At 54.7% G+C, this 26296-nt stretch overlaps 2 protein-coding genes across 7 annotated transcripts; one reads left to right on the forward strand and one right to left on the reverse strand.

Annotated features, from left to right (window-relative positions):
- LOC120517820 (1-phosphatidylinositol 4,5-bisphosphate phosphodiesterase delta-3-A-like) lies at positions 1 to 6254 on the reverse strand. The gene is made up of 16 exons (XM_039740312.1): positions 6064 to 6254; positions 4239 to 4406; positions 3124 to 3352; positions 2915 to 3044; positions 2609 to 2834; positions 2329 to 2530; positions 2114 to 2258; positions 1888 to 2040; positions 1657 to 1812; positions 1543 to 1575; positions 1314 to 1467; positions 1121 to 1237; positions 865 to 1043; positions 654 to 789; positions 426 to 575; positions 1 to 343 (listed from the first exon to the last, which is right to left on the reverse strand). The coding sequence occupies exons 1-16, from the start codon at positions 6137 to 6139 to the stop codon at positions 255 to 257; spliced, it is 2343 nt and encodes a 780-aa protein (XP_039596246.1). The 5' UTR covers positions 6140 to 6254; the 3' UTR covers positions 1 to 254.
- Positions 6255 to 6386: 132 nt separating this feature from the next.
- acbd4 (acyl-CoA binding domain containing 4) lies at positions 6387 to 24949 on the forward strand. 6 transcript variants are annotated; one of them, XM_039740319.1, is made up of 10 exons: positions 6387 to 6502; positions 17034 to 17141; positions 17223 to 17343; positions 19526 to 19610; positions 19852 to 20005; positions 20077 to 20282; positions 20441 to 20558; positions 24097 to 24248; positions 24366 to 24416; positions 24671 to 24949. In XM_039740319.1, exons 2-10 carry the CDS (start codon positions 17066 to 17068, stop codon positions 24761 to 24763), a joined length of 1056 nt encoding a protein of 351 aa, XP_039596253.1. In that variant the 5' UTR covers positions 6387 to 6502; positions 17034 to 17065; the 3' UTR covers positions 24764 to 24949. The 6 variants fall into 6 exon arrangements, with proteins under 6 accessions (XP_039596253.1, XP_039596252.1, XP_039596249.1 ...); XM_039740318.1 differs by lacking the exon at positions 6387 to 6502 and adding an exon at positions 14013 to 14110; XM_039740315.1 differs by lacking the exon at positions 6387 to 6502 and adding an exon at positions 14142 to 14401 and having other exon boundaries at positions 24751 to 24949.
- The last annotated feature ends 1347 nt before the right edge of the window (positions 24950 to 26296 follow it).

Consider the following 26296-nt stretch of genomic DNA (forward strand, 5'->3'; position numbering starts at 1 on the left):
TGAGGGGAGGTGCCACTTTATTTATGGGTGCTAATGGGAGCGTTGGGTCTCCGGGTCCTTCTCCAACACCAGCCACGACTGTGTACCCTGCGCAGTCTTCTACGTGCCACGCTGTGGTGCGACTGCTGCCAGCCACGCTGGGTGGGTACACTGGGAGGTCCTCCTGGCACAGGCACTCTGTGGCAGAGCTTTCCAAAGTTCCAGGCTCTCAAAGACCACCAAGTGAGACAGGATGGGGTGCAAGTCTCTGGACACTAGGGGTCCGTCACTTTGACATGGACAAAAAGAGTGGCCGGCGAGATAGTGGCGCCATCTGCAGACAGTAGGTGAATGTGGCGGTACCCTGAAACAAAAGGAGAAGGTACAGTTTGGCCTTAGCGGACGCCTGGCACCACCCAATGCCTGGCATTGGCCGCAGGGCATACCTTGCCGCAGGCTGCTGAAGGGCATCGTGTACTGCCCCACAAAGTCATTGCTGGACGTCAGGTCGTAGTCCTCCACCACGAAGCGGACCAGTGCCAGGTCAGGGACCCGCACGTTGAAGGTCAGGGGGGTTTTCCACTGGGGGTTGAAGCCTGAGGACAAAGGGCAGGGTTGTCATTGAAGCTCAGGTGCCACTCGCCCGCCCGCCCAACCCACTCCTTGAGGCTCACCGTTGTTGGTGATGTAGGCTGTGCTGGCCTTGGCGTTGTCCATGGAGACGCCGTGGACCTCCACCCTCACCAGAGGGTCCACGATGGAGTTGGGTTTGTCCTTGTTGAGCTTTGGCAGCTGCTGGGCCGAGATGACCTGAACGCAGAGTGGACACAGGATGACCACCTGCCTCTCCCACCCATTTTAGTTGACGCGCCCCAGTTTACTTACGGTGATGACCAGCTGTTTTGGGTTGTGTCCCGGGCCGCGGGCCGGGTGCTCGGGGTCAAAGGTCACATCTCGGCCTCGCAGGAACTCCGGTTTGAGGACGTAACCAGAGTTGCCATTTTGCTGGAAGCGCCCCTGGTTCAGGTCCATCTCGGCCCCTGGCGTCTGGAAATTAAGAGCCACTGAGGGAGAGGCACAAGGGGTTAACGGACGGCTGGTCACCGTGGAGCTGGGCAGCCTCGGGTGGGCACACACTCACCGATCTGGCAGCCAACGTTCCACATCTCCTGGGGGTTGTAGTTGGAGGAATGGGCGCGCAGTCCGGACGGGTAGATCCTGCTTAGCTGCCGCGAGTTGTGCTGGACAAAGTGACCACCTGCGGAGAGAGACCCTCGCTTTGAGTTCACGCGGGCAGTGGCGCTGCACACTGGGCATTCGGCTCACCGCACTACCTGAGCTCCTAACGAGGCGCCGTGCTTTTCCCTCGGAGAAAGAGGTGATCTCGTCGGCGGGCCGCAGCAGGGACTGGTCGAACCCCCGGAAGCGGGTGCTGCGGCAATAGACGATGAGCTCGGACAGTTCGGGGGCCAGCTGGGAGGTGCCAGCCTGGGGGAAGAAGCAGAGAGAGAGGGGGGTGAGCTGGATACCCACCCCGGGCTGCCGCTCCATCCCCCCACTCACCTTATTACTGCCGTTGGGTGGAAGTGGAGGAGTCTGAGAATAAAAAGGGGGCTTGTTAAATGGTGCAAGTGAGAAATGGGGGGGGGGGGGGGGGTCTCATTATGGGTCACCCACCTTGCTCATTTTCCTCTTGCCCTTTTTCTTGTACTGGCTGCTGTCCACTTCATCTTCATCATCCTCTGAGCTCGAGGAAGAGTTAGACGAGGTCTCCGCATCGGTGGGCTTCTCTGCCTGCTTCTTCCCTTTGATCAGAATGCGGCCCCTCAGATCCTGCACAGGACAAACCAGGGTGGTCAACGGGGGCACCATGGTGTGGGCAGGGGCACCACAAGCCCTCTCCACTACCTGGGGTGATGGCAGCTTCTGGCATGGTGGGGTGTCCAGGGGCTTGGTGAGCAGGGCCTTGCCCAGGATGCCACGCAGGTGCCCAGCCATGACTTGCTGCTGCTCCACACCACAGTGGTTCTCCAAGGAGAGGATGAGGGGGAACTGCGAGGCCTGCGTAGATTAGAGAGCCGGTGAGAATGCTGCCAGGGGAGAGGTGGGCACCTGCTGAGCGCTCCCCTCGTACCGTGAAGGCGTACTCCTTGATGGTCCTGATGACATCCTTGAAGAGGATCTTGGAGGTGAGCGTGTGCCCGTGGTAGACGACGGGTTCCCCATTTGGACCTTCCCAACAGTCGAGCTCCACGCAGCGGCAGCCCCGGCTGAGGGCCCTGTGGGAGAGGAGGACCGAGGTGACGACCGCTGCCCGTTGGTATCCTGTCTGGGTTGGGCCCGTCTTACCTGATGTAGGCCTCGGTGCTGCTGGGCCCTCCAAACTGGTCCTCCATCAGGTAGGTGTTGTGTGACGAGGAGATGTAGTAGTGGGCCAGGGGCTGCCTCATGTCCTGGTGGAGCTCCGAGTGCGTCGACTCCATTATGTCGCCCTCCTTGGACAGGAGGTACATGGTGAAGCCGTCCAGCATCATCATCTGGTGCTTCTTGGCTGGAAGACACGAGGTGATGCCCTCAGCGGACACCAGCGCAATGCCCTCTGCGGCCCCCTCAGCGCGCCGCCCCCTACCTTTCTCGTTGAGCTCGTACTGCTGGATGAGCCTGCGGGCGCGGCTCAGGGTGGCCTCCTCCCCCTGGTCCCTGAGAAACTCGAGAAGCTCCTCGTCCGACAGCACGCAGTCCTCGCCAGAGTAGCGGCGGAACACGTCCTCCAGCTCGGGCCGGCGCATCAGTCGGCGGCAGAACTCGGCGATCTCGCGGCCCTCAAGCCGGTTGTTCTTGGAGCCGTCGCACTCCTGCGGGCACGAGAGAGAGAGAGAGACTGGCAGTCAGCTGTGCCAGTGTGGCCCCCCATGCCCCCTCACTCCGGCTTCACCTTGAAGAGCCGGCTGGCGTAGTCGTCGTCCATCTCGATGTTGATCATCTTCAGCAGACTCTTGACCTCCTTGAAGCTCATCTTGTTGTCTTTGTTGACGTCGGCCTTCTGCAGGTAGCCATAGATCCAGGTGGGAGGGGTTAAGGAGATCTGCTGACCCTGTGTGAGCCCCCCAAAGCAGCGCCCCAGTACTGTACTTGAAAGGATATTGCTCGAGCTTGTCTCGCTGGTTCATGGCCTCGCCCTTGGCCCTCAGTTTGCGCAGCCCACCCACCCAGTGGCGGGCCTCCTCCTCGGTGCCACACAGCAGGTCCAGGTTCTTGCGCTTGCCTTTGAAGGTGACGGTGAAGCAGAGCTTGTCGTACACGGCGCTGGACAGACCCCTCAGGACCTCGGACTGGCACCCCTCGCGCACGCTCTCCATCTCCATCACCGAGACTGCAAGAGAAGGGCAGCGTGCCACCTCTGAGGCTGACCTTGGCACTGGACAAAGGATGATGGGGGGAGGTGCAGCCATCCACGGCCCACTCCCCCCTGCCTGCACCCCTCCCCCATTCCCATCTCCCTCTCCCACCGCTTTTAGGAGATTAAAGACGAGTGAGGGGGGCCAGACGGGTGGCCACAGCTTAAGCAGGCATTGCCTGGAAGCCACAGTAGTGGGGGCCCCCCTAATGTATGCCAGCTGGCAGCTGCTGCTCTCGCCTCAGGGAAGAGGAAGAGGAGGAGGAGGAGAGAACCCCACCCTGTCATCAGTGGCTGTGCCACCACATGAGAAGCTCCTCAAAAAGTCCACACCTCAAAAAGAAGGCAGAGGTCTCTAATTAGCGCCCGCCAGTCTCAGGTGTGGCACGCCACGGGCGCTAAGGGCTTGGAGTTGGAGGAAGTGGCTGCAGGGTGAGAGATGATGAGTGACACATGAGAGGCACAGGTGCGATGGGACCAACTATCTGAATAGGACCTGAAGTTGCCATTGATGGCATGAGTAAAGTGGTAGCTGGCAGTGGGCACTGTCTGGGTATAAAGAAGACTCCAGAATTAGTCCTGGAGCTGACATCAGAGGCACTATGACCCTATGGGCTACTAGTAGGCAGTGTTGGATGTAGAGTGGCATTTAAATTGCAGTTTAGGGACGGGGCAATGGGCACTGCCAGGGTATGCCTCCTGAATATGACCTGAGTGAAGTGGTAGTTTTCACTGATGGTTTTGAGAAGTGGGGACAGCTCAGAGACTGGCGCTGTTGCCACCGTTGGGGGTACGTGTTGGGGTCTTATCCCCTCTTCCTATTCCCATGGGCGATGCCACTTGTACCTGGGGTGTCACCTACATGTCTGCTGTGACTGGGCTCTCCTCGACTGCTTCTTTGTCTCGCACCACACTGTCATGCCATCTTCCAGCAGCTGGATCGTCCTCTTCTTCTGCCAGCGGGCAGAGCGGATCTTCATCAGGGCGGAGCCCCGCAGCATGAAGCGCACATCCTCATCCTCCGTGAGGCCTGCAAAAGTGGAGAGAGAAAGTCAACCCGAGGACGAGCGCGGCCTGCATGGGCCATGGGGGCTGGCACCTTGGCGAAGTGACCACTAAGGCGCCTCATTTCTTAGCAGGGCCACCCAGCTTGGCAGGGGTCTGCCCGCTCCTCCATTATTCGGTGACAGCTGAAGTGCGGGGCGCTAAAAATAGAATTCATAATCCTGGCGCTTCGGGTTTTTCCTGCTTTTATCTGATTTGGGTCATGTCACATGGCACGGCCGCCCACCGGAAGCGGGTGGCACGCACCTCTCTGTGTGTGTGTGTGTGTGTTGAGCATCACGAGGAGCACATGGGGGTGAGGCTGCCATCTCTGGATCTGAACAAGTGGTCCGGGCCTGTTCCCGAGGTGCCACACATGGCAGGCTTACCCACCAATGAGGTGAATGGCAAGGACAAGGGCACCAGCAAAGGGGCCAAATGACCAGGAAGTGCCCATTCCCATTATCGCTGACAGCTGCCTGCTTGAAGGGGGTGCAAGTTGTCAGCTGTTAGTTCTGTAAATCTGCAGCCCCCCATTATGGCACTGCCATCTTCAAAATGGAGGGCTTGATGTTTCGCCAGCTAAACTTTTGATTCTATAACTGGAATTGGCAAAGTGAGGCATAAAGAAGGGCACTCTGTGAAAACGAATGGCGCTTTGAAAGGCACTATATACGTCAACAAGGCTTAAAGCGCATTTTGACATGGGTGGCATTTCTAAACTGCATGGCTGACCGAGCACCCGGCTGGCACTGTTGCCACTCACCACCACCAGACACAAGGCTGGCACCACTACTGCCCGCTGACACTAGTATACTAGACCTACAGATACTGCACTGACACCACTGCTGCCCAGCACCAACCAACAATACCAGGCTGGCATCATTGCTGGCCATTGGCACCAAGGTGGCACTAGTGCTGCTGACCCCTAACACTGGCAAGTCCACCGCCTCACTTTGCGTTTTTCACGTGACCTACTGCACCATCCTGCTACAATCTGAGGTGCCAAAGGTCACCCGAATGAGCGCACATCGATGGGCACCTGCCGGGTAGCCCGGAGGACCAGCGGCTTTCATTCAAGTACAACATCGCAGCCGTGCCAGTCAGCACCATCCGAGCAGCATCTGTGTGCCCCGAGCCCGCCAGCGGGTGTTACAAAGCGCAAAGTCTGGCAGAAGTTCGGGGGCAGCAAAGGGTCGCCCGAAGATATCAGCTGGTGTGAGTCAGCAGCCCGAGCGCTCGTGTCACCTGTCACTGCTTGAGTGACCTGCTGCGCTTGATTTTTGACGGGACGGCGTTCGCCACCGCGCGATAACGAAGATGCTGGAGAAGTCGGCGGGTCCGTCTGCTCGCCTTAATGCCCACTGGATGTGCCCGCAGGTTCCGGCGCCACTTCACTCTTTTGCCAGAGCTTGACGGTCGCCTAGGAAACGGACCAGAAAGCGTAGAGAATGCCCCCCTTTCATGTAGTGCCCCCTTAGTGCCCGAGCACGGCCCCGCCAGGTCTCTCCCCCGATCTCAGGTTCATCTTTAAAAAAAAAACACAACACAACAACGCGAAGGTCTCCAAAAAACAAAGAAATCTGAAATCTGAATGGCACTGCGCCATACCTACCGCCCGTCCGCCTGCCTGCCACACTCACCCAACTTCCTGAGCGCCCGGGAGCCGTCAGCCGCCCCGTCCACTTCGTACGCTCGGCTCCTGTTCGAGTGCGTCATGTCTGCCCCCCGGCAAGAAGCCCCTGCCTCCAACACCGTCGCCTCGGGGGTCGCAGTTTGTGCGCGTCTACTCGTCTCGATCCGCTCTTGAACTCCGGCGATCGGCCGGCCCACCGTGACGCTGGCGAGCAGCAAAGTAAGCCAGGAATGCGAGTCGGGCGAGGAGCGGTGGGCGTGGGCAGGAGGCGGTAATCCGAGCCTCTCAAATCACAGCCTGGAGCTGCCGGCTCGGCGCAGACCGCCGAGAGAGTCGCCGCAGATGGCGCGCCGTCCCGGGTCGTCAGGGAGGCTGCGCTCGCGTCCTCCTCGCTCGGCTTGCATGTGAGTGGGCGAAGCCGAATTTCCAGTTGTTCCAGCAGCACGGCGAGTATCCGCCGCTCCCTCCGGGGCGAACCTTCCTGGGCTGCACGTGTTGCTCGTCCCCTTCCCACTTGGTCCGATCGGCCCCCGCTATTCCTCTCTGGTGACTCCTGAAGTCCTTCTGCGTGCTTTGTGGGCACCGCCAGTCTTGAGGTCAGACAGATGACCGGTTTAGGAAAGCATAAAGTAGGGCGGGGCGGGGCGTGCCAGGAGAAGAGCCCAGGCGGTGGGCTGTGCACGTGCAGTGAGGCGCGCCTGTGGACTCGGGCAAGGGGGTGAATTGGGACCTTGGCGCCCCCCCACCGAGTCCACTTGATTACTGTCCGCCTGAGCAACCGCAGCTATGACGCTTAGCGCGAGGGGGCGCTCGTTCAGCGCGGTTCGTCAGTGCGACACCTGCTTGGGCCGAATGAAGGGGCGGACGGGTGCGTCCCCGGCGACGGCCTCCTTTAGCCGCTGCACCTGTCGGCCCGTCCGTAAGGCGACACCGAGTGGGCGTGGCCGGTCCTGCCCCAAACACCTGCAGCCGTGCAGACGCACCTCATACCGACTGGCGTGCACGCGGACTATTTATCGCACGCGCACCGGTTCTTATGCGTCGCATGTCCCTAATTTTTTAGACGTTGTCGCCCTCTGCTGTGTCCCTGTGCCACGTTAGCCCGGTGCCCCAGTGTGTCAAGGAGGCAAAGCAGTACATTTCAAGCCACCCAAAGTCACCCTTCTAGTTCTCAATAAGCCCTCTACACGTAATTCAAGGGACCTTGAGCGCCCCCTGCATGCCAGGTCGATCTCATCCTTGTGGCTTGTCTTTGTTTCTTAAGTGCCAGCTGGAGCGAGATGCCACTGAATCACTCGTCCATTTCATTAAAGTCACTTGTGCCAAGTCTCACTCTCAGTTCAAATGGTGACAGTGCACTCCGGGTTCCCCTTCAGCCCGAGACTCGTCTTGGTGGCGTGGCATGGCGTGGCACTTGTACCTGTGCCTGAAAATCAAATGTGTGTCCCATGTTGACCCATCAGCTCATTTGTGGACCGCTCACTCCACAATGAAGTGCCGGGCACTGCGTCAAATACAGTTTAATTCATGCCAGGGACATGTGGCCAATATCCTGGGCGCTCAGTCCAAGCTGGCACCTCTGTCACTGGGGAGCCAGCACTTTTGGGTTGCATAAGTTGCCGTTTTCAAAGCGAGACCAGAGGGCAGCAATTAGTGGGCACCCATCTACAGGCTACCTGTTAGGGGAGTACTGTAGTCCAAACTGCACAGCCCAGGGTGACTGGCATGGGGCTGCACAAAGTGCCCATCTGTTCATTGTCCAGTCTGTCTGTGTGGCCTGCACCTCCATAATGTCACACAGAGTCTGCAGTGAAGGCTGACCTGATATAGCGCCTTGCCATCCTGAAGCACCCTGCGCTTTCCATGTGCCTGCTGCCTGGTAAAGGGGGGTGCCCAGGTGGATTGTCTCCTGCCATTTTGTGAGGCTTTCGAGGCATCCCAGACCTGTCTTTGTTACAAAAGTAAAGTTCTAAGAATGCTCACCTACAGGAGTGCCCACCTCTTATGCCAAGCGCTCCCTCATGATTTACTCAGTTTTATTTCTCCTCTGATCTGCTCCAATCTCAAAAGGCGCGGGCATGGCACTTTATTTCCACCTGAGCAGTCGGTGGGTAAGACTTCGCCCTCTTGTCCACAATTCTGATCATAAAACTGTGGTGCCAGTGATATGAGCACCAGAGGAGTAGGTGGCAGCCTGGCGGAAGCTGACAGGGATCTCGTATGGCAGTAAGTGGCACTGCAGGTTTTGCATGCAGCTTGGATGGTCTTGCTGGGTCCTCCCCATCCCAAGACTCATAGGGTGGGCAACTCCACACTGGCTGTGGGCGGGTGGCACTGACCTCTCCTCTCTGTTATGAGCAGCGAGGCTCGCAAAACTCAAGAAGCAGCCCACCAACACTTGGACGTCTCAAAAAGGGAGTGGGCAACCGTAAAGACCCCGGCCCGACGACAAAGCCAAGGTCCTCGACGATTAAAAAGTTTACTAAGAAAAAATGTAAAACAGCCAGCCACAATAGAAGAGGGCACTCGACCAGGGGGCAGACGGCCATGTTTGTGTCCATCAGCAGGGGCGGGCATCATCAACAACTCGAGCCGGGAAGGCTGGCACTGCCTATCGCTCAAAGGACATTCTGGAGTTGGCCAGTGCCAGGCTTTGTGCCCATGACATCAACAAAATGGAAAGAGAAAAGAAAAATCAAACAGAATCACAACAAAGGCGAGTCTGGAATAAAAAAAAAGAAGAAAAAAGAAAGAAAAAACAGCAGAGAAAGGCGCTATATAGATGGCAATGTAAAAAGAAAAAGCAGGAAAAGCAGAGGCCGGGATTTGAACCCGAGTCGCCACCCAATGGGCACAAAGTGGAGGGAGACAACTCATGGGGCTGCGTGCTGGGTGGCACTCTGGGTGGCACACTGGGCACGCGCTATGTCGGGTTTGTCAGTGAAGTTCATTATTGTTGTTGTGATTTTATTGATATTAACGTGTGGTGTGGCAGGGGGCTCTTATGCCACGACACACGCGGGTTTATATTTTATATGCCACATACACAGAGCGACTGAAACAGCTCATGTCTTAAAGCGCCAGCTATCCAATCGGTTTGGCAGGACGGAGTCACGTGATGCGTCTGTGGCATCAGGTCACGTGGGATTCAGGGTCACCTCTCCGCTTGATCTCCATGGGGATGTCAAGAGCCAAAGACAAAAATGTGAAAAAGTGGAGCCTAAGGGTCCCGTCGGGGTGTCTGAGGGGGGCACCTTGAACTTGTGATTTTATTTCTTAAAATTTTTGGACACGTGTGCCTCACAAAGCAAGTGTGACCTTGTAGGCCCAGGACTGGGACACCAAGGACAAGGACCAAAGAAAGGTGAAGGGACAGGGATGGACAGGGCAGGAGACCCCCGGGGCTGAGGGAGGGCAGCGAGGCTTCATGGAGTAGGACAATGGAAAGAGACCAGAAAATGAGCAGGGCCACCTGTCACAGGCAGATGAACATGGAAGAGACCGCGGGCACAGACCAGGCCACCAGCCAGCCGCCGTCCTGTCACATTGCAGCCTTTACAAGGTGGGAACCCACCCCAGAGGGGATGACAGTCCATCGCTTGGCACACTGGAGCACCCAGCCACACTGACTTGCCCACATCTGCTGTTTTATCCAGCTGGGAGTCGAGGGGCACGAGGCTGAAGCCCACCCTTGTGTTGTTTTTTTCCCCCCCAAATGTGTTAAATTTCAACCGCCATCTTGAATGTCCTGGTGGTGACCGCCCTGCTGCACACATTGCACAAGGACAGGACCGGTGAAGTCACAGTCTGCATGGGGGGCACACGAAAAACTGGCATTATGGCTGGATCTGGGGGGTGGGGCGGGACAACTGTCAGTCAAACTTGACTCCAGCGAATCAGGTTGTTTCTAGCTGCAGCTTCCATCCATCCATCCATTTCCCAACACGCTGAATCCGAATACAGGGTCACGGGGGTCTGCTGGAGCCAATCCCAGCCAACACAGGGCACAAGGCAGGAACCAATCCCGGGCAGGGTGCCAATTCCACCACAGGACACACACAAACACACCAAGCACACACCAAGCACACACACGGGCCAATTTAGAATCGCCGAACCACCTAACTCGCATGTCTTTGGACTGTGGGAGGAAACATGCAACTCCATGCAGGGAGGACCCGGGAAGCGAACCCTTAAGGGTTTCCTAACTGCGAGGCAGCAGCGCTACCCACTGCGCCACCGTGCCGCCCTAGCTGCAGCTTATTTATTTTAAAAGGCTTTCTTTATAACCCCAAAAAAAACCAATAAAATAACAGAAATGATTAAGAATACGCAGTTCATCAGACACAAGACAAAGAAGACGGGGGCTCCAAACTACAAATAAGACCCTCGGGGGGGCTGCCGTGGGCTCACTTGGAGGACGTCACAGCTGCAGAGCCAGTTGATCCATTATGTGACATCGGTAACCACCTGGAGGGCTGTCATCTGAGGGGCACACGCTTGTGACAGCACCTAGGGCTCCATATGGGCTTTGACTGGCACTGCCCGGCCGGACCCCCTCCAGGCAGTATGGCTTGGCACTTCATCCTGCAACATGTTGAGAGTCCAGGGACCTACGCAAGGTTTCTGTTTGTGGACTTCAACTCAGCATTTGGTGCAATCACCCTGAACTCCTCCACTCATGGGTGGGCTTACCATCAGGGTGTGCACCCAGGGGTCCATGATGGCAGGGAGACTTTTCAGCTCTCACAATGCTCCCCCTGCGCGCCCCTCTTCACCGCTCGAGTGTCTGTATGCTGCTTTATTTAAAGTCAAATCAACTCGCTGGTAAGGAGCTCTAAGTCACCCACGGGGTCTGTCGGGGTCTTAATCACCTTTGCCTCCACTCTAAACTCGGCCAGCAATTTCCTGACAAATGAGAAACAGCAGGCAAAACTGAGGAGGCCCACCTCGATGCCCCCTACACTGGTGACCCCCAGGGACGTGTGCTCTTCCTCCTCTGTGCTGACGACGGCGCCTCTGAGGACCCCTCAGTCAGACTCCTCCAATATGTGGACAACAAGACCACCACTGGAGTTATCAAGAAGTGGCGATGTCTCTGCACACAGATGGGACGTTGGGCAGCTAAAGACCCTCAAACCTGTGGGGATGACAATGGTCTTCAGCAGGGACCCCCAGTGGTGCTAACCGCCATAATTCAGGGTCACTCAGGACTTGACATGGAAGACCAACTATGTAGTCCATCATGGAGACCACTGAAGTCCGGCGACAAAGAGGGTCTGCAGGCCCCCAGCGAATGCTGAAGAAAAAGCCAAGTGAAGGACAAGACAATGGAAAGCGAAGTCACTGAGAAGAACGTCTGGATTGGACTGGGGGTCATTACTGGAGTCCAGCGATTAGAGCTCAGCAGCTACAGGGGCGGGTGGACAAACTCTTTAATGATGTCCTCTCCCACTGCCACCTCCTTCTAATGGCCAGACCCCCTGACACCATCTCTGCTTCATCAACAGCTCCTGCCACGCCAACCAGAATGGGCAGGGCCACCTCTGACCATCCGGGTGGGCCGTCCATATAACTGAAGACCAGGGAAGGAGACGACTGAGGACTCACAGGAAAAGCAGATGGAGTTCAACGAGTTCTTAAGGTTGACCACCTTTGTGGTGTGTCCTGTCACCTGCTCAGTCTGTCCCTAAGGATCCAGAAAGTGTCCCTGCTGTGGAAAACACCCTGCAATGTAAGGTGGGCACCTCTTCACCTGATAACAACAGACCACTGGCACTTAGGTCTCACATCATGAAGACCCTTGAGAGGATGGTCCTGGACTATATGAGTGGTGGACCACCTGGACCCCCTGCCTATCAGACTGAAGTGGGTGACACAGTGATCTGACACACTGTGACGATTCTGTGTTTCAATTTCTCCAATGACCTTCAGGACCACCCAGCCATCCCTGTTAAGGGGTCACCTCAGAGATATGCAGGTGGAGGAGCCAGTGGGGTCCTGGATGATGGTCTATCTGTGGAGTGGACCACCAGAGTGTGAAATGCAGCACTGGAGCACCACATGAACGGCCCTGTGTCCTCCTTCAACTAGAAATCTAAGAGCAGGTCAGGTCACTGGCAGACATTCTCAGGGGGATTCTGAACTTCTGAGGGGGACGAGACACAGGAGAGGAGTCGGGGGGGGATTGGGGGGGGAGAACTTTGAGACTTGGCAGCAACTTAACATCAGCAAAACCAAAGACCTGGTGATGACTGTCACCACACCAGAGAGCCACCACATCCGGTCACTGATCACAGAGTGTGTGTAGAGGTGGTCCACTCCTACAAGTGCCTGGGGGTCCGCATCAATGACAGGTGGGACTGTAGAAGGAAGGGCAGAGTCGGCTCATTCTGCTTAGGAGACTGCAGTCCTTTAATGCCAGTAGTGACATCCTTCACATCTTCTCCAGCTCTGTGGCGGCCAGTGTGGTGTGCTGGGCTGGTGACATCACTTCAAGAGAGGACCACCGAAATAAGAAGCTAATTAAAAAGGTAGGCTCAGTTATGGGACACGCTCTCGACCCACAGAGGTGGCAGAGGAGGACAGAATGAAAACCAAACTGAGTGCCATTATGAACAATGCTGCCCATCATCTCTCTGTGACACACTGAGGACTTTCAGCAGAAGTGTGTGACGAAATGCCTCTGGGGGTCCTTAATACCAAGAGCAATACGTCTCTATAGCGCCTCACAGGGACTGGCACTGCCAAGTCAGACGTTTTCTTTCCATTCAGTCATTCTGGGGTGTGTTCAGACATTGTGTGTATTTACTTATTTATTTATAAAGCTTCTGTAAAAAGCCAAATAAAGCCCCCCGTATCTATCTGCCAAAGAAAGGCACAGCAGCGGGTGGCCTTCCTGTGACAGCGGAGGGAGTCAATGGCACCACAGGACAGGAGCTGCACATTCAGTCCCTCACAGCAGCCATCAAGGTCTCAGCTCATCCATCATCCTGAGCTTTGGATCAGCAACTGGACGGGACGGGTTCAGGTGACAATGAAGAGCCAGCACCCGTCTGCCCACCGCACAAGACCTGCGCCAGTCACCCCCCTCTGAAGATCACCCGTCTGCCAGGCGCCACCACGGGCACATCAAGAGTCGCTTTGTTTCTTTGCCATTAAGTTGACCAATTCGGCCGTCGCTCCCCAGTACCCTCAATTCATTTCGCAATGCCCAGTGGTGCCTCACGTGTTCTGTGCCAGTCTTTTGTCCACGTGCCTCAGCGGACTTGGCCAGCAAATGTGATTCCGATTTATTTGAACAATTCAACAGAGCTGAACATGTGGATGATTCCTTTATCTTTGCTATTTTTAATATTCTGAACACTTCTGTCTGTTCTACTGTACATTCAACAGACTAATATGTGCTGCGCCATTCATTCATTTCATTGTATGGACATGGCACCTCCACATAATCAATAACAGATGTATTACAAACCTCTGGTTCACATCTCCAAGTATAAAATAAAAGATCAAAATCACTGAATCACTGAAAGATACCTGCAAATTACAAAAAAAAAAATCGTAAAGAATCTTCCAGGTCTTCAGGTTCATCAACAATAGAAACGCAGAGTCGCTCCGTCCGTCCGCGGCTCCATTAACTCATTCGAGGCGGGTATCCACTTCTAACGACAGGGTCTTCACGCAGCTGCGCCGCCCACTACGGGGTTGCACTCAGCACTATGATCAGCTGATTTTGCACGGCACCTCACTTTTGTTTACGATCTCCAGATCACTTGCGTCAAAATTGGAGCGCGATAAGTCAGAGTCCGACTCGGCAATGAGACGCAAAACGTTGCCTACGCCATATTTTGCTTTGCGCATTCGCTGTACTCTCTCGCCAGAGCCTTTATCTCCAGCGGCCGGCCGCTTCTGTCCTGCGCCTTCCTGTCGGCTGACGAAATAATACCCAGCCCTCAAAGAGTTAAGACACACGGGACTTTTATTTTGAAACGCCGAGGCCGTGACCGGAAGTGACTTGTAACTGCCGCTCAGACGACTCTCGGCGCTCAGGGCGGGTATGGCGCTTCGTTTTTTACCGCCGTCGGCGTTCGCCTTCGCTCGTCCAGTCTGCGACTCGTGACCGCCTGGAGTGTCGGGGAGCTGCTGCTCGGGCCCGTAGACGCTGGTCAAGGAGCCCCAGAGGGCGGCGAGTTTGTGCGGATGTCGCCGGTGCTTGTCTGCCTTTCGCTCCTTGTTTGTGTTTGTCCGAATGCTGCGTCCCTTTAAATGAGAAATGAACAAAACGTCTCCTGGGCGTCTGTGTTTTTGGGAGCAGGGGGTCCGTCCTCCGCGCCGGTCTGCCTCAGGTGAGATGACACAGTGTCCGGGCGGTGCTTGTCGCAGTGGTCACCCGTTACTTTCCCGTGGCCGGGCCCTGGTTTGACTGACAAGCCGGCCGATTTCGTGTTGCTCAGGACTCGCTCGGACTCTGAACGGCGACCCCGTAACCTCGAACTTGTGGCTGGCTTGTGCAGGGCCGCGTGTGTTGGCCTCTGTCGCCCCCTGCTGGTCAGGCAGTCAAAGCGCGCCTGAGGAGGTCCACTGCCGCTCGTTTGTATCGCCGCTTTAGGCACGAAATTGGGTTGGGAGGAAAAAAAAAAAAAAGGGCAGCAACAACAAAAACACACAAAGTCACAGAAATGAAACCCCAAACAACAAAATGCAAATTTGATTTACGATAAAAAACGCACATGGAGAGCACGGAAGCAGCTGCACGACTTGCCATTTCATCTCCTTCCACATCTAAATATCCGCCATGTCACCCCACTGACTTGCTTTATCCAGCAGGTTTCCCCTTTGAGCTCGCTGTCCGTTATTTTGGATCAGCTCTCCCAGTGGCTCTTGTCCCACTAATAGAAGTGCATGTGTGAAAGGCGCTATACAGACACCGCTGTTAACCTCGTTTCTACCTGAAATAACCCGCTGGGCTCTCACAGAGCTTGCTAGATGCCACATAAACGACAAACACTCGCTGCAATCCAACAATTGCCATACCACTGCAGTTATCCGGTAACATTTCGGAAGCCCTTTCATTCTGAAGCTCTGTTCCGCTAACCTGACCACATCGTTTTGGCTAAATTTGAAGCGATGTGGAGAACGTCTCGCTGTGCCTGGTAAGACCGAATGCTGGGATGCCAACTTCTGATTGCCTGTTTTGATTTGACCCACTCTTGAAATTCAGATGGAGGCTTTTCCTCCAAAATCTAGCCTGAGGCTTACAGTGAGGCCTAGAAGTCACAAGGAGCCTCAACCCCAAACTCTAAAGGCAGGCTTGCGGCCTACACAGGCCCAACAGCAAGGGGGTTCTGCCTCTGAAATCTTCAAAAGGCTCCAAAGGCAGCGAGGAAACGGTAAAAACGACAAAGCCAGTGCTCAGTTGTACTGCAAAAAGACTTTATTAGCAAAAGCAAAGTTTAAATGCCAGAAGAAGCAAAATGAGGGCCTACCAAAAATAAATGGGGCCATCTGCTGAAGACAAAGGGGGTCACCAAAAAAAACCCATCCAAAGACACAAAGCTGCCTTATAAAGGCATGGGGGTGGGGCCAGAGCTGTTGCTGTGGTGTGATGCCCCGCCCACTTGGGCTCAATGACACGGGTGACACAATTATAATAAGAGTGTTACGTACCTTAACATCAAACATTCACAAAGTAGAAAGTGTTTGATAAGAAAGTAATTAAAAGCTGGGCACCAGACCTTGGCCATGGCTTACCACTGCCAGTGGCATTGTGATGAAGGGGGTCGTGTGACCCGTTGCCCCCTGTGATTCCTCATCTAATGACTTGACTGAGGCCCTCCGAGGCATCGAGATTCTGCACCTGACTTGCTCTCAGACTCTAAAAGTCATGTCAGGCGATGCCCACCTGATAGACCCAAGTGGTGAATGCCAGTGCAAAGTGACAGAAAAGAGTGCATTAGCTTACAGACAGCCATAGAACTTGGCTTTTGGGGGTTTGCCCCCCTTACCCAGATGCCTGCAGCCAGGTGGTCTTGATGTGCTGAGGTGTTGTTGGGTGTTTCGGCTTTCATGCCACTTGATGGGGTGCGCTCATCTCATCCCAGTCCATCACACATCTCGTCACTCCTGGTGTGAGCCATGCAGTGGGTGGCGCTCCTTTGCCTTTCTGCGTGCCCACCATCTTGAAAATGCTTCCCATAGTCTTCAGCAGGTGTCCTCAAAGATGGGCATCATGGGGGACCTGTACAAATTCAGCAGGGTTCCTTTTTCCCAGAGACTTTGTGGTAATCATAGATACCAGTATGCTTGTTGCTGTGTTGTGCCATCCAACCAGTGCCCTTATTGCTGATCACGGGCACACAGGGGCATAGAGTCACGTTTATCATATTCCACTTTCTTGACATTGCTTACATTGACCCCCCCAATGGGCTGTGCCAGTCAATGTTGTAGGAGGTGGTCTCTAAAGGCCCATTCTAGACTGGCACATCTCACTTGTGTCTTATGCCACTCTTCCATTGGCACCCGCCTGGGCCCTGCTTCCTCTTTCATTTCCACCACCTTTTCCCCAAAAGGCACCTGCAGCTGTGTGGCACAAATGAGAGCCCCCAACGAGGCCTTGGTGACAAAGTGGTCCCTGCATGATGTCAGGTGTTGGTGTCAAGAGAAATACTGCCCGGTGCCACCTTTAAAATCCAATTTATTGTTTTGTGTCAGTTTTATTCATCACCCCAGGGCTGAGGGCAGACTTGAAAACGTCTGTAATGAGAGAACATGATGGCAAATGCCAGAAAGGAAAAGGGCATTGAGTGCCACGTAAAAGCATTGCCACAAAAGTGTTAGGCTGAAAACCAAAGTGGGCAATTGGCACAGCAAGAACTTCCACCATACCTCAGATGTCCACCTCTGGTGCCGAAGTTGTAAAACACAACAGCTGGCACCGGGCCCTGCCACAAGTGACTGTGTCCTCCTTATTGTGTGCAGGTCAGCGCGCCGTGTGCCAGCCTGCCACAGCCATGGCTCAAGAGGAGGACGAGTGTCACAGGCGCTTCCAGACCGCCGTCAGTGTGGTGCAGAGCCTCCCGAAGCGTGGTGAGTCCGGGGACGACGGGTCTGAGTCGCCGGGTCACATGCCAGTACGAGGAGCTCACTTTGTGCCCCCCTGTGTTTCAGGTCCTTATCGGCCCTCCTATGATGCCATGCTGCGCTTCTACGGCTACTACAAGCAGGCCACCTGCGGCCCCTGCACCCTCGGCTGCCCGCCTTTCTGGGACCCGGTGGGCCGCTACAAGTGGTGAGAGGCTGGGGGATGGATGCCGTGTGTTGATGCCCCCTGTCTGCCATGCTTGCTGTGTGATCTTCTGTTTCTTACATTGGGTGCGATGCCAGTGGTGTCTGGAGTTTATGGGATGTCCACAGAGCTTATATAGGGCTGGGGGCGGAGCCACTGTGACAGGGGGCTCCAATATAAAAACATGAAAATAAAAACTCAGTAATCAAAAGACTGAAACATAAAGCTTATAAATAACATTAAATGAAAGGCCCGCGAGCCAGCGGTGGAACCCTGCCAGTGCCATCTTAAGGCATTCAAAGATGATGTCAGCCGAGACTTGAGAGCCGGCAGGCTGGCCCTCCAGACCCCAGTGGCCTCGCCATCTGATTAGTAAAGGGCACCCTCGTCTTTGGCCATCGATTTGTTCTCGATGGCCTCAGTGACCTCGTCTTCGTCACACGTGTGGTGGCCATTTTACATGAAGCCTTCACTGAGCAAACCCTGTGTTTTAAAAAATCAAAAGAATGTTGGAAAGGTGGGCTCCTCATCAGCAGACCCCAACTCAGAGTGTTTAGGGAGCCAAGCGCTGGCATCGGTGGAGACCTGTCATGTTTGGCGGGGCCAAGGAACAAAAATGTCACTGCCGGGCGTTGTTTGGTGTGTTCAAGAAAGACAAGCCAGCAGGTGACGGCCCAAGTGAGGCTTTCAGAAAATGGCGGGCGCAGGAGGAGAAATAAAACGAAAAAAACCTAGCCAGTCAGAGGGCGCTATGATGTCATAGGTCACATGACCTGTGTGTCACCTGCCTAGCAGCTGTAGGGAGAAGAATCTAGAAAATGGCGGAAAATATAAAAATCCAAATTCCAGCAGAATCATTTCATGAATAGTTTGAGAAAACGAGTGCAGAAGGGAAACGTCAGGTTTGAGGATGGCATTAAGATGTTGCATGCTGGCACTGAGGCGGGCACTTGGGGTAGGCTGTATGTTTAGTCCCGACTGGTGCTGACTGCCCATGCGAGGCCTGCCTGGCTGTCTCCTTCAGCTCTGCCCACAGCTGCCTGTGCCCCAGTGAATGATTGATGATGACCCACCCAGCCCTCCATAACAATCCCTCAACAGCTTAACCCATTTCAGAGTTTGAGGGGCTGGGGTGGCATTGTGCCAGTCCCTCATGTCAGTGCCACACATGCTCATTGTTGCTTGTGATTCCAGTTTCTAAGCTTTAGTTCCTCAAACACAAGATGTGCTTGGCACCTTTGGCCCATTGAGGGTGGCATTACTACTCAGCTAGTGAAATACACGTGGGTCTTATCTGGGCAGATTTTACTGCCACATTCAAATCTGTCTGCCCACATGGGGTGCTAATCCTCTGTCTGAGTCCGTTTATACTGACAAATGGCAGACAGTCACTCACCAAACTGCCAACGCCACACCAGAGTCTGCCTGCTCATACTTTATATTTCACGCCAGAACTGTGCCAGTTTTGATTTGACCTGAATGCCCTAGGAGAGGTGGCAGAGCTCAGGCTCAAGTCAGTCGGGGCAGCCAGCTGTCACTGTGCCAGAACCTGTCACCTCTGATCCACTTTTTGTCACCGTTTCCTATAGTGCATTAGTATTCACTTTAGTCTGTGCCACCATACCACCCTGGCTCAAACGTGATGTGCCCAAATTGTGCTGCAAACTATCAGGGTCTGCCCGTTCCAAATGCAATGTGCCATAACTTCACTGCAGTGGGCAGACGGTGTTGACTCTGGACTCACGCCATCATTGAGTCACCAGCTTGTCACCAGCTTTTCAAATCTGCATTCAGGCTAGCGAATGTGCCAGAGCAGAACCAGAATCTGGCCAAATGTGTTATGATAACAGGGCTGGGTGGGCGCTGGGCAACTGACTGCCAGGACGAGCTCAGATTTTTCACTTTCACCCACGGCCATGCCACCGGGTTCAGCTCAGAGTATTCTGTAAGCCGACTGAGTGGGCCTGCCATGTTGGAGCCAGCCAGTCCCCAAGAGCGGGCAGCTGTCACCTGAGCGGTGAGGCAGATGCCCGTGCCAGTGGCTGTGATGGGCTCAGTGCAGTGAATGGCCTGCCCATGTTTGTCAGATTTCTTCTGATAGAGGGAGCAGACGGACACTTGGTGGGCCTGCTGGGGTCTTTGACTCCCCCCGGCTGAGTGTCACTTCTTCTGTGCTTTTTGGCAGGGATGCATGGAAGCGACTGGGTGACATGAGCAGGGTGGTGGCCATGGCGGCGTACGTGGAGGAGATAAAGGTGGTGGCACAAGAGGTAAGGAGAGTGCAGTGCCCACTCGTGAGTGCAGCTCATCTTCACTCGGCCTTTCTGTTGACCCTCACAGTCACTGGTGGTCTGGCGTACTGGCCCCGCAGGTCAGAGTGGTGACCCCAGACCTTGTTGTGTCATCCTGGCCTGAGTACAAATGCCAGGGCACCACCACAGGGGCCTGTGATTTCTAACAGGGGGCTTGGGGGTTGCTATTTGTCACTAATGTCCGCCACTGTCCCATCAGGTTATAAACACTCTGCCCCTCACAGAGGGCACAGCATCACTCTTCCACTACTTTGAGCCCCTGTACCACGTCATTGAGGACATGCCCAGGCCCCCACCAGAATTCTTCAGACAGCCTGGCGGTGAGCACGGACCCCCTCACACGTCAGAAGAAGGTCAGTGGCCTTCAGCTGCGCTCGGAGGGCTGCAAGGACCCCTCTGACCAGTGGCCACCTCTCTGTTGCAGGTGATGCCGAGGCTGAGCTTGAGGAGGAGCGCGGAGCTGAAGAAGAGGAGGAGAGCAGACCTAAGGGGTTTGTAGACACGCCAGAGGGTGGCACTGGCAGAGATGTTAACCCACCCACTGTGTGCTTTACTGCAGATGTCATCCACCAGAGCCGTGATCGGACGGCGTCTGCTGAAAGTGCCACGTCTGTCAATGCCGCCACCAAGGTGAGGAACTGGGGCACTCGAGGGCACCACAGGGCAGGAAATAGAAATGATCAGGGCAGTGGGGGCTAATCAGGGTGACCATCCGAGGTCATTGTCATTTGTCATGGGCTACTGGGCGCCACATCTTCATTTTGCGTGACATCTTTGTGTTCCTGCAGGACTTGAAGCTGCACGGCCAGGCAGCGCCAGCCCTCCAGGAGCAGCGAGGAGGCGCGGACACGGGTTCAAGTCAAGAGAGCGGAACAAAGCAGGGGGAGCCCTGCAGGGGCCCACAAGGTGAGCCTGCATGTGACTTGAGACGGGCAGGCTGAGAGGGGGCACCGCTGTGCCTGTCGCTAGTTCCGGAGGTTTTCTCTCTGTCTGCCTGATGTTATTTTTGTGTCATTAGTCACCATTTTGAATTCCGTTCTGTTAACATTTAAGCCTCCATTTTGTTATTGGGGCCACCATATACAAGACATCATGGATAATTTCAGACGATGTCTGCACGTGCGCTCGCCGGCTGTTAGTCAGCGGAGGACCACCAATACAGACGACCGGTGATGACTGACTTGGCACTGGCAGGAAAGTGTCGTCCCTCTAGTGACGGTGACAATCTGCCCAGCTCTCAGGGCTTCACTGAGGCCTGCCATCAAGGAGAGCCTTACCCCAAACTCAAGAAGCAGGCTTCAGACCTGCACGGGCCCAGCAAGGATTATAATAAGTGTGTTACGTACCTTAATAACAAACATTCACAAAGTAGAAAGTGTTTGATAAGAAAATAATTAAAAACTGGGCACCAGACCCTGGCCATGGCCTACCACTGCCAGTGGCATTGTGATGAAGGGGGTCGTGTGACCTGTCGCCCCCTGTGAGGCCCTCTGAGGCGTCAAGATTCTGCACCTGACTTGCTCTCAGACTCTAAAAGTCGTGTCAGGCGATGCCCACCTGATAGACCCAAGTGTTGAATGCCAGCCACGCAGCTTGGGTAATGTCTGCAAAGTGGCAGAAAAGAGTGAAGAGCTTCACCATCCCCAATGCATTAGCATACAGACAGGCGTAGAACTTGGCTTTTGGGGGTGTGCCCCCCTTACCCAGCTGCCTGTAGCCAGGTGGTCTTGTTGTGCCGAGGTGTTGTTGGGTATTTTGGCTTTCATGCCGCAAGGAAAAAAGCAAAAAAATCTCAAGAGAGAAATAGGGGGCACCATTAGAAAAAAACAAGAAAGAGGTTGTGCCAGCCCATAATTCCAAAGGTCACCTTCTGTAACAAAACCCATAAACCAGAGAAGGAATCACAAGACGTGAAGCTTCTCGAAAACAAGCGTCAGTCCCACTGCCACCTGCCGGGCTCCAAACCAGCAATGGGGGGCCCGGCCCCCTCAGGCTCAGTCTACAGAGAACGTTACTAACGTGAAATAAAAAATGTTCAACTTGGTGAGCCTTTACATTACAAGGTCAAAAGGAGACAAATATCACTGATGGCCGCACTCTCTTGTGACGACGGGGGACGCTCTGCAGCAAGCTCGACGGGCACAATTCTAAACCCCGCCCAGTCCAATCAAACACTTGCCCGGTGTTGGTCAATCCGTTTGCTCAGCCCCAGGCTGTTTAGTGCCTTGGGTGCCCGCCATTCATCTACCAGTATGTGCCACGTGGACAAGCTGCAGATGGCGCTAACATGCCCTCTTAGTATTTTAAATCAGAGTGAACGTGAATCGAGGGGAGGGCGTGATGGATGTCAGCGCTGGCCATTTTGAAGTGGAGACCCTTAGCACTCACAGTTCAAGATACGTCTTAATGTTTAAAAGTGAAGAAGACTTCGCCCACCACTTCAGCAGAAATAACTGCCAGTGTCACGGTCTGCAGACGCGAGCAGCGGTGGGCCGGCGGCCTGCGTGGTTTATTGTCCCATCTCTGCCTCTCTGCCGTTGATCTTGTACTGGATTCGCTCCCCACTCGATGTGCCCCACCACTGGCAGCATTTGATTGGACGGCGGAGACTTTTGAACCTTCTGTGTTCACCGAGAAGGAAAAAACTCAAAAATGTTACTGTGCCGGTTGGAGAAAAGACCCAGCATGCACTGCGCTTGACTTCACTTGGCTCCGCCTCCTTAAACCCGACTTCACTTCTCTCCATTCATTGTTTTGTAAAAGTCGACCCGCGTGCAGTCCAAAGGAAAATGAACTGTCATGGCGGAAAATACGACACACACCTCCAGTGGGGGCCTGAGCACCTAACGAAAGTCAAAGTGAGACAGCCAGACCAGTGGGGGTACAGACAGCCAGACCGGCTGATGGGGGTACAGACAGCCAGACCGGTGGGGGGACACAGACAGCCAGACCAGTGGGAGGGGTGCAGACAGCCAGACCAGCCCAGGGTTGGGGGGGGTGGAAACAGGGGGCCAGACCAGTTGATGGGGGGGGCACAGAGAGCTAGACCAGCCCAAGCGTAGGGGCACAGACAGCCAGATGAGTCTTGGGGGCACATATAGCCTGATCAGCAGACACCCAGACTTGCTCTCCTCCTCGAGTGACGCGTCACAGGGCTGCATCTGAGTGACGACAGGAGCTGCAGGGACCGTCCTGACTCGGTGAGCTAACTGGGAGATGCAAGCAAAAGGCAAAACAAAAGGAAATAAGTCAAATAACTGGCAGTAAGTCGAAAACGGGGCAAAGCAAGAAAAGAAATCAGACGAGAAGTCAAAATGTAAAGGAAGGGTTGGATGAGGCTCATTCAAGGTCACGACCCTGGAGACCACGCCCCTAGGAATGCGGGACATGACCCTGACAACAGTACACAAAATGGCTTCCTAAATGCAAAAAGGCTATGAAATCAAAAATTGCAACCTAAATAATGACAGGGGACATTACAAGCATTTCAGCTGTCACATGAATGTCACATGACTTCATTGCTGGAACACAAAGTCGAAACACAGAGACATGTTACCTGTGCCATCTTTGGAATAAAACTTCTGGTGGAGCCACACTGGCCTGGGAGCGAGAGAGGGACATCAACAAATGGGGTGGAACCTGAAAAGAGAAAACAGACACTGGCAGAAGAGGTGGAGCCTGAGAGAGAAACAGACCCTGGCAGAAGGGGTGGAGCTTGAGAGAGAGACAGACAGTGGCAGAAGGGGTGGAGCTTGAGAGAGAGACAGACAGTGGCAGAAGGGGTGGAGCCTGGGAGAGTTGCACTCATGGAGCAGAAAGTGTGGAGCCATGGAAAGTGATGCCAGTGGAAGGGGTGGAGCCTGACAGATGGGGGGACACTGACAGAATGGGCGGAGCATGTCATCAACCAAAGGATGTGTAGCCTGAAAGAGAGACAGAATGAGACATGCTGGCATAAGTGGCAAAGCCAGGCAGAGGAAGGGGTGGAAAGAGAGAGAGAGAAGGGCACTGGCAGTAGTGGCGGAGCCTGAGAGAGTGGCACACATGGGGCAGAACGGGCAGAGCCTGAGATGGAGACAATGTCAGATGTGTCCATACCATCCTGCAGGTGTGTGAGTGTGACAGATGACGATGCCCTTTAAAAAGCAGAATTTCTGGGGGCCGCGCCTTTGCCCGAACCCACTGGTTCCCAGAAGCCCTGGCTTGGATCGACTCATCCAAGTGTGGATGGTGGCACCTCCAGGGTGGTGTTGGTGGGACGCACGTGTTCAATTTTGGCTCGCAGATTATTTTCACACAGCCCGAGTGTCTGACAGTGGGCTTTGGCTCTCCCAGACCCCCCTTCTACTTTTTCCTTCAAGCTCAGGCCACCAGCCAGTGTGCTCCATAGTGTGGCACCGCGTGATTACATTTTTCTGTGCTCCACCTCCTTCATCCCCTGCAGGTTCAGTCCGCCATTGGAGTCTCAAACCAGCAGGAGGCGCTCACAGCTCTGAGGTGGATGCCCTGATTGCGCGGGTCCTAACGCGGCTGCAGACAGAAATGCAAACGACCCTGTGCCGCCTGCAGGCCCTGGAGAAGCACTGGAGCACTCAGGTAACTGCCAAGTTGGCTGGTGACCCCTGTGCCACCTTAGTGAAGATAGCAATGACAGAAGTGCCCACTGCAGCCACCCCGTTGCCTCTGTGAAATCCTCCCGTTTCTCTTTTGCAGGACTCGGCTCATTTGGGACCCCCCAAACGTGTTGGCGCTTCTGCTGGCCAGGTAACACGCTGACCTCTGGTGGTCTCGGTAGGTACTGCACTGGCAGTTGCTGCTGATTTGGTGACCATAAAGTGGTACGATCAGCGGGTCAGTGCACAGGTGTTGGGGGGGCTGACCCTTCCTTGGCAACCAGAAGTTCCACACCCTCATAGAAATGCCCTGCAGGGGTGCCAACTGTGCCTAGTAAAGTGACTGGGCATCCACGGCCCCCTCGACACTTGACTGACCCCTTCCTGACTTCTCTGTCCCGACAGGCGCCGTGCTGGCGGCTCTTCTTGTTCCTCCTCCTCTGGCCCGTCCTTTCTCAATGGCTGGCACACGTCTTGAACAACAGAAGGATCAAGTAAGACTGGCGAGGGCTGCAGAGGTGACACCCCGAAATTCAGGAGATGACGACCCGAAAGATGGCAGTGCCCCCCTCTGACACCCTCAGTGAGTCCAGTGGCATATGAGACAAAGCGGGACTCGTGTTGAGCAGAACCTCATTAAAGAACGGGCAGAGCGCCACGCCAGGGCAGGCATGCCACAATTGAGCTCCTTTGATCTTTTTATTTGAAGAGGAGGGCAGAATGAGAGTGTGAGTGGCTTGCGAACGTGAAAGGCGCTATATACTCTTCACTTTCAAAGCCCACCCTGTGGCACTTATCCTAGGGGGTGACTCGACTGTTGTCATCTGCTCCCTGGCACATCCATTGGCACCTCTGACAGAACAGTTCTGTCCATGCCCGTGTGACAGATGACATGCTGAGCTACTGGCACACATCTGCACAGAACATTTGTGAATGCCCACCAGGTTGGCATACACTGAGTGGCACCCTGACCCTGTGACAGCGCGCTCTCATGTCTAATTTTATCTTTCTCTAAGATGCCAGTTCCATTGTGCTCACTTCAGTGGCGCTCAGGTGGCCTCTCTGCCTGCTGCTTCACCAGGGTTATCAATAAGCAGCTGAGGCACAGGCGTGGAGTGCCAGTCATCTCTCATGGCAGGAAATGGCAAAGCCAACAGAGTTGGGTAACGGAGATGAGAAAAGAGTGAGGAAAAGTCAAAGATCTCCGCCATGGGGACAGTGGAGAAGGCAAAACTAGGGGCACATGAGACAAAGCTGGTGAGGCAGACGTGCACCTTGTGGGCTGATGGCGGATCGGAGTGAAAGCCCCCTGCCAGAGTTCTGTTCTGTCTGATTGTCAAGAATGGTGGAAGAGAAACAGCTTTGGGACCCCCAGCCCTTCTGGTCCGAGTGACGGTGAGACCAAGTGAGGTCAAGTGGCTTTACTGTCACACCATCCATACACCGTGATGCAGCGCACAGTGGCACGAAGTAACGTTCTTCAGGACCACCGAGGTGCAGCCCATAATAAACATGGGATGAGGGCGAGACAACAGCATTTACTTCTGTAGCACAAGCTCAATGTGCTTTACAAGAAGAAGAAAGAAAAGTTAATAAAAAATAAAAATAAGATTAGACGATGCTGAGTTACAAAAAGTACAGTGAGGGGACAGAAAAAACAGCAAAAAACAAAACAAAATCTGCAGGGGTCCCAAGGCCATGAGACCACCCAGCCCCCCGAAATCAGGCCTTGTGGTCTTCACGCTTCACATGAAAGATTTTGATGATGGTGGTCCTTTGGACCTCTGGGGTGCTGCCTTCAGTCCATCAATAGAGGGGCCGCATGGTGCCTTGAGCAGGTGGTCTTGGGCCAGAAAAACAACAGCAGAGGAAATGTAAGGATTAGCAGGAATTGTGGAGCTGTAGGGGGAATGAATGACCAGTAAGGGGGGGACACCCAGCCTGAGAGGGGCACCCTGAGCACGATGACCAGTAAGGGGGACACCCAGCCTGAGAGGGGCACCCTGAGCACGATGACCAGTAAGGGGGGAC

The sequence above is a fragment of the Polypterus senegalus genome, chromosome 17 (genome assembly GCF_016835505.1).
Source record: "Polypterus senegalus isolate Bchr_013 chromosome 17, ASM1683550v1, whole genome shotgun sequence".
Lineage (NCBI taxonomy): Eukaryota > Metazoa > Chordata > Cladistia > Polypteriformes > Polypteridae > Polypterus > Polypterus senegalus.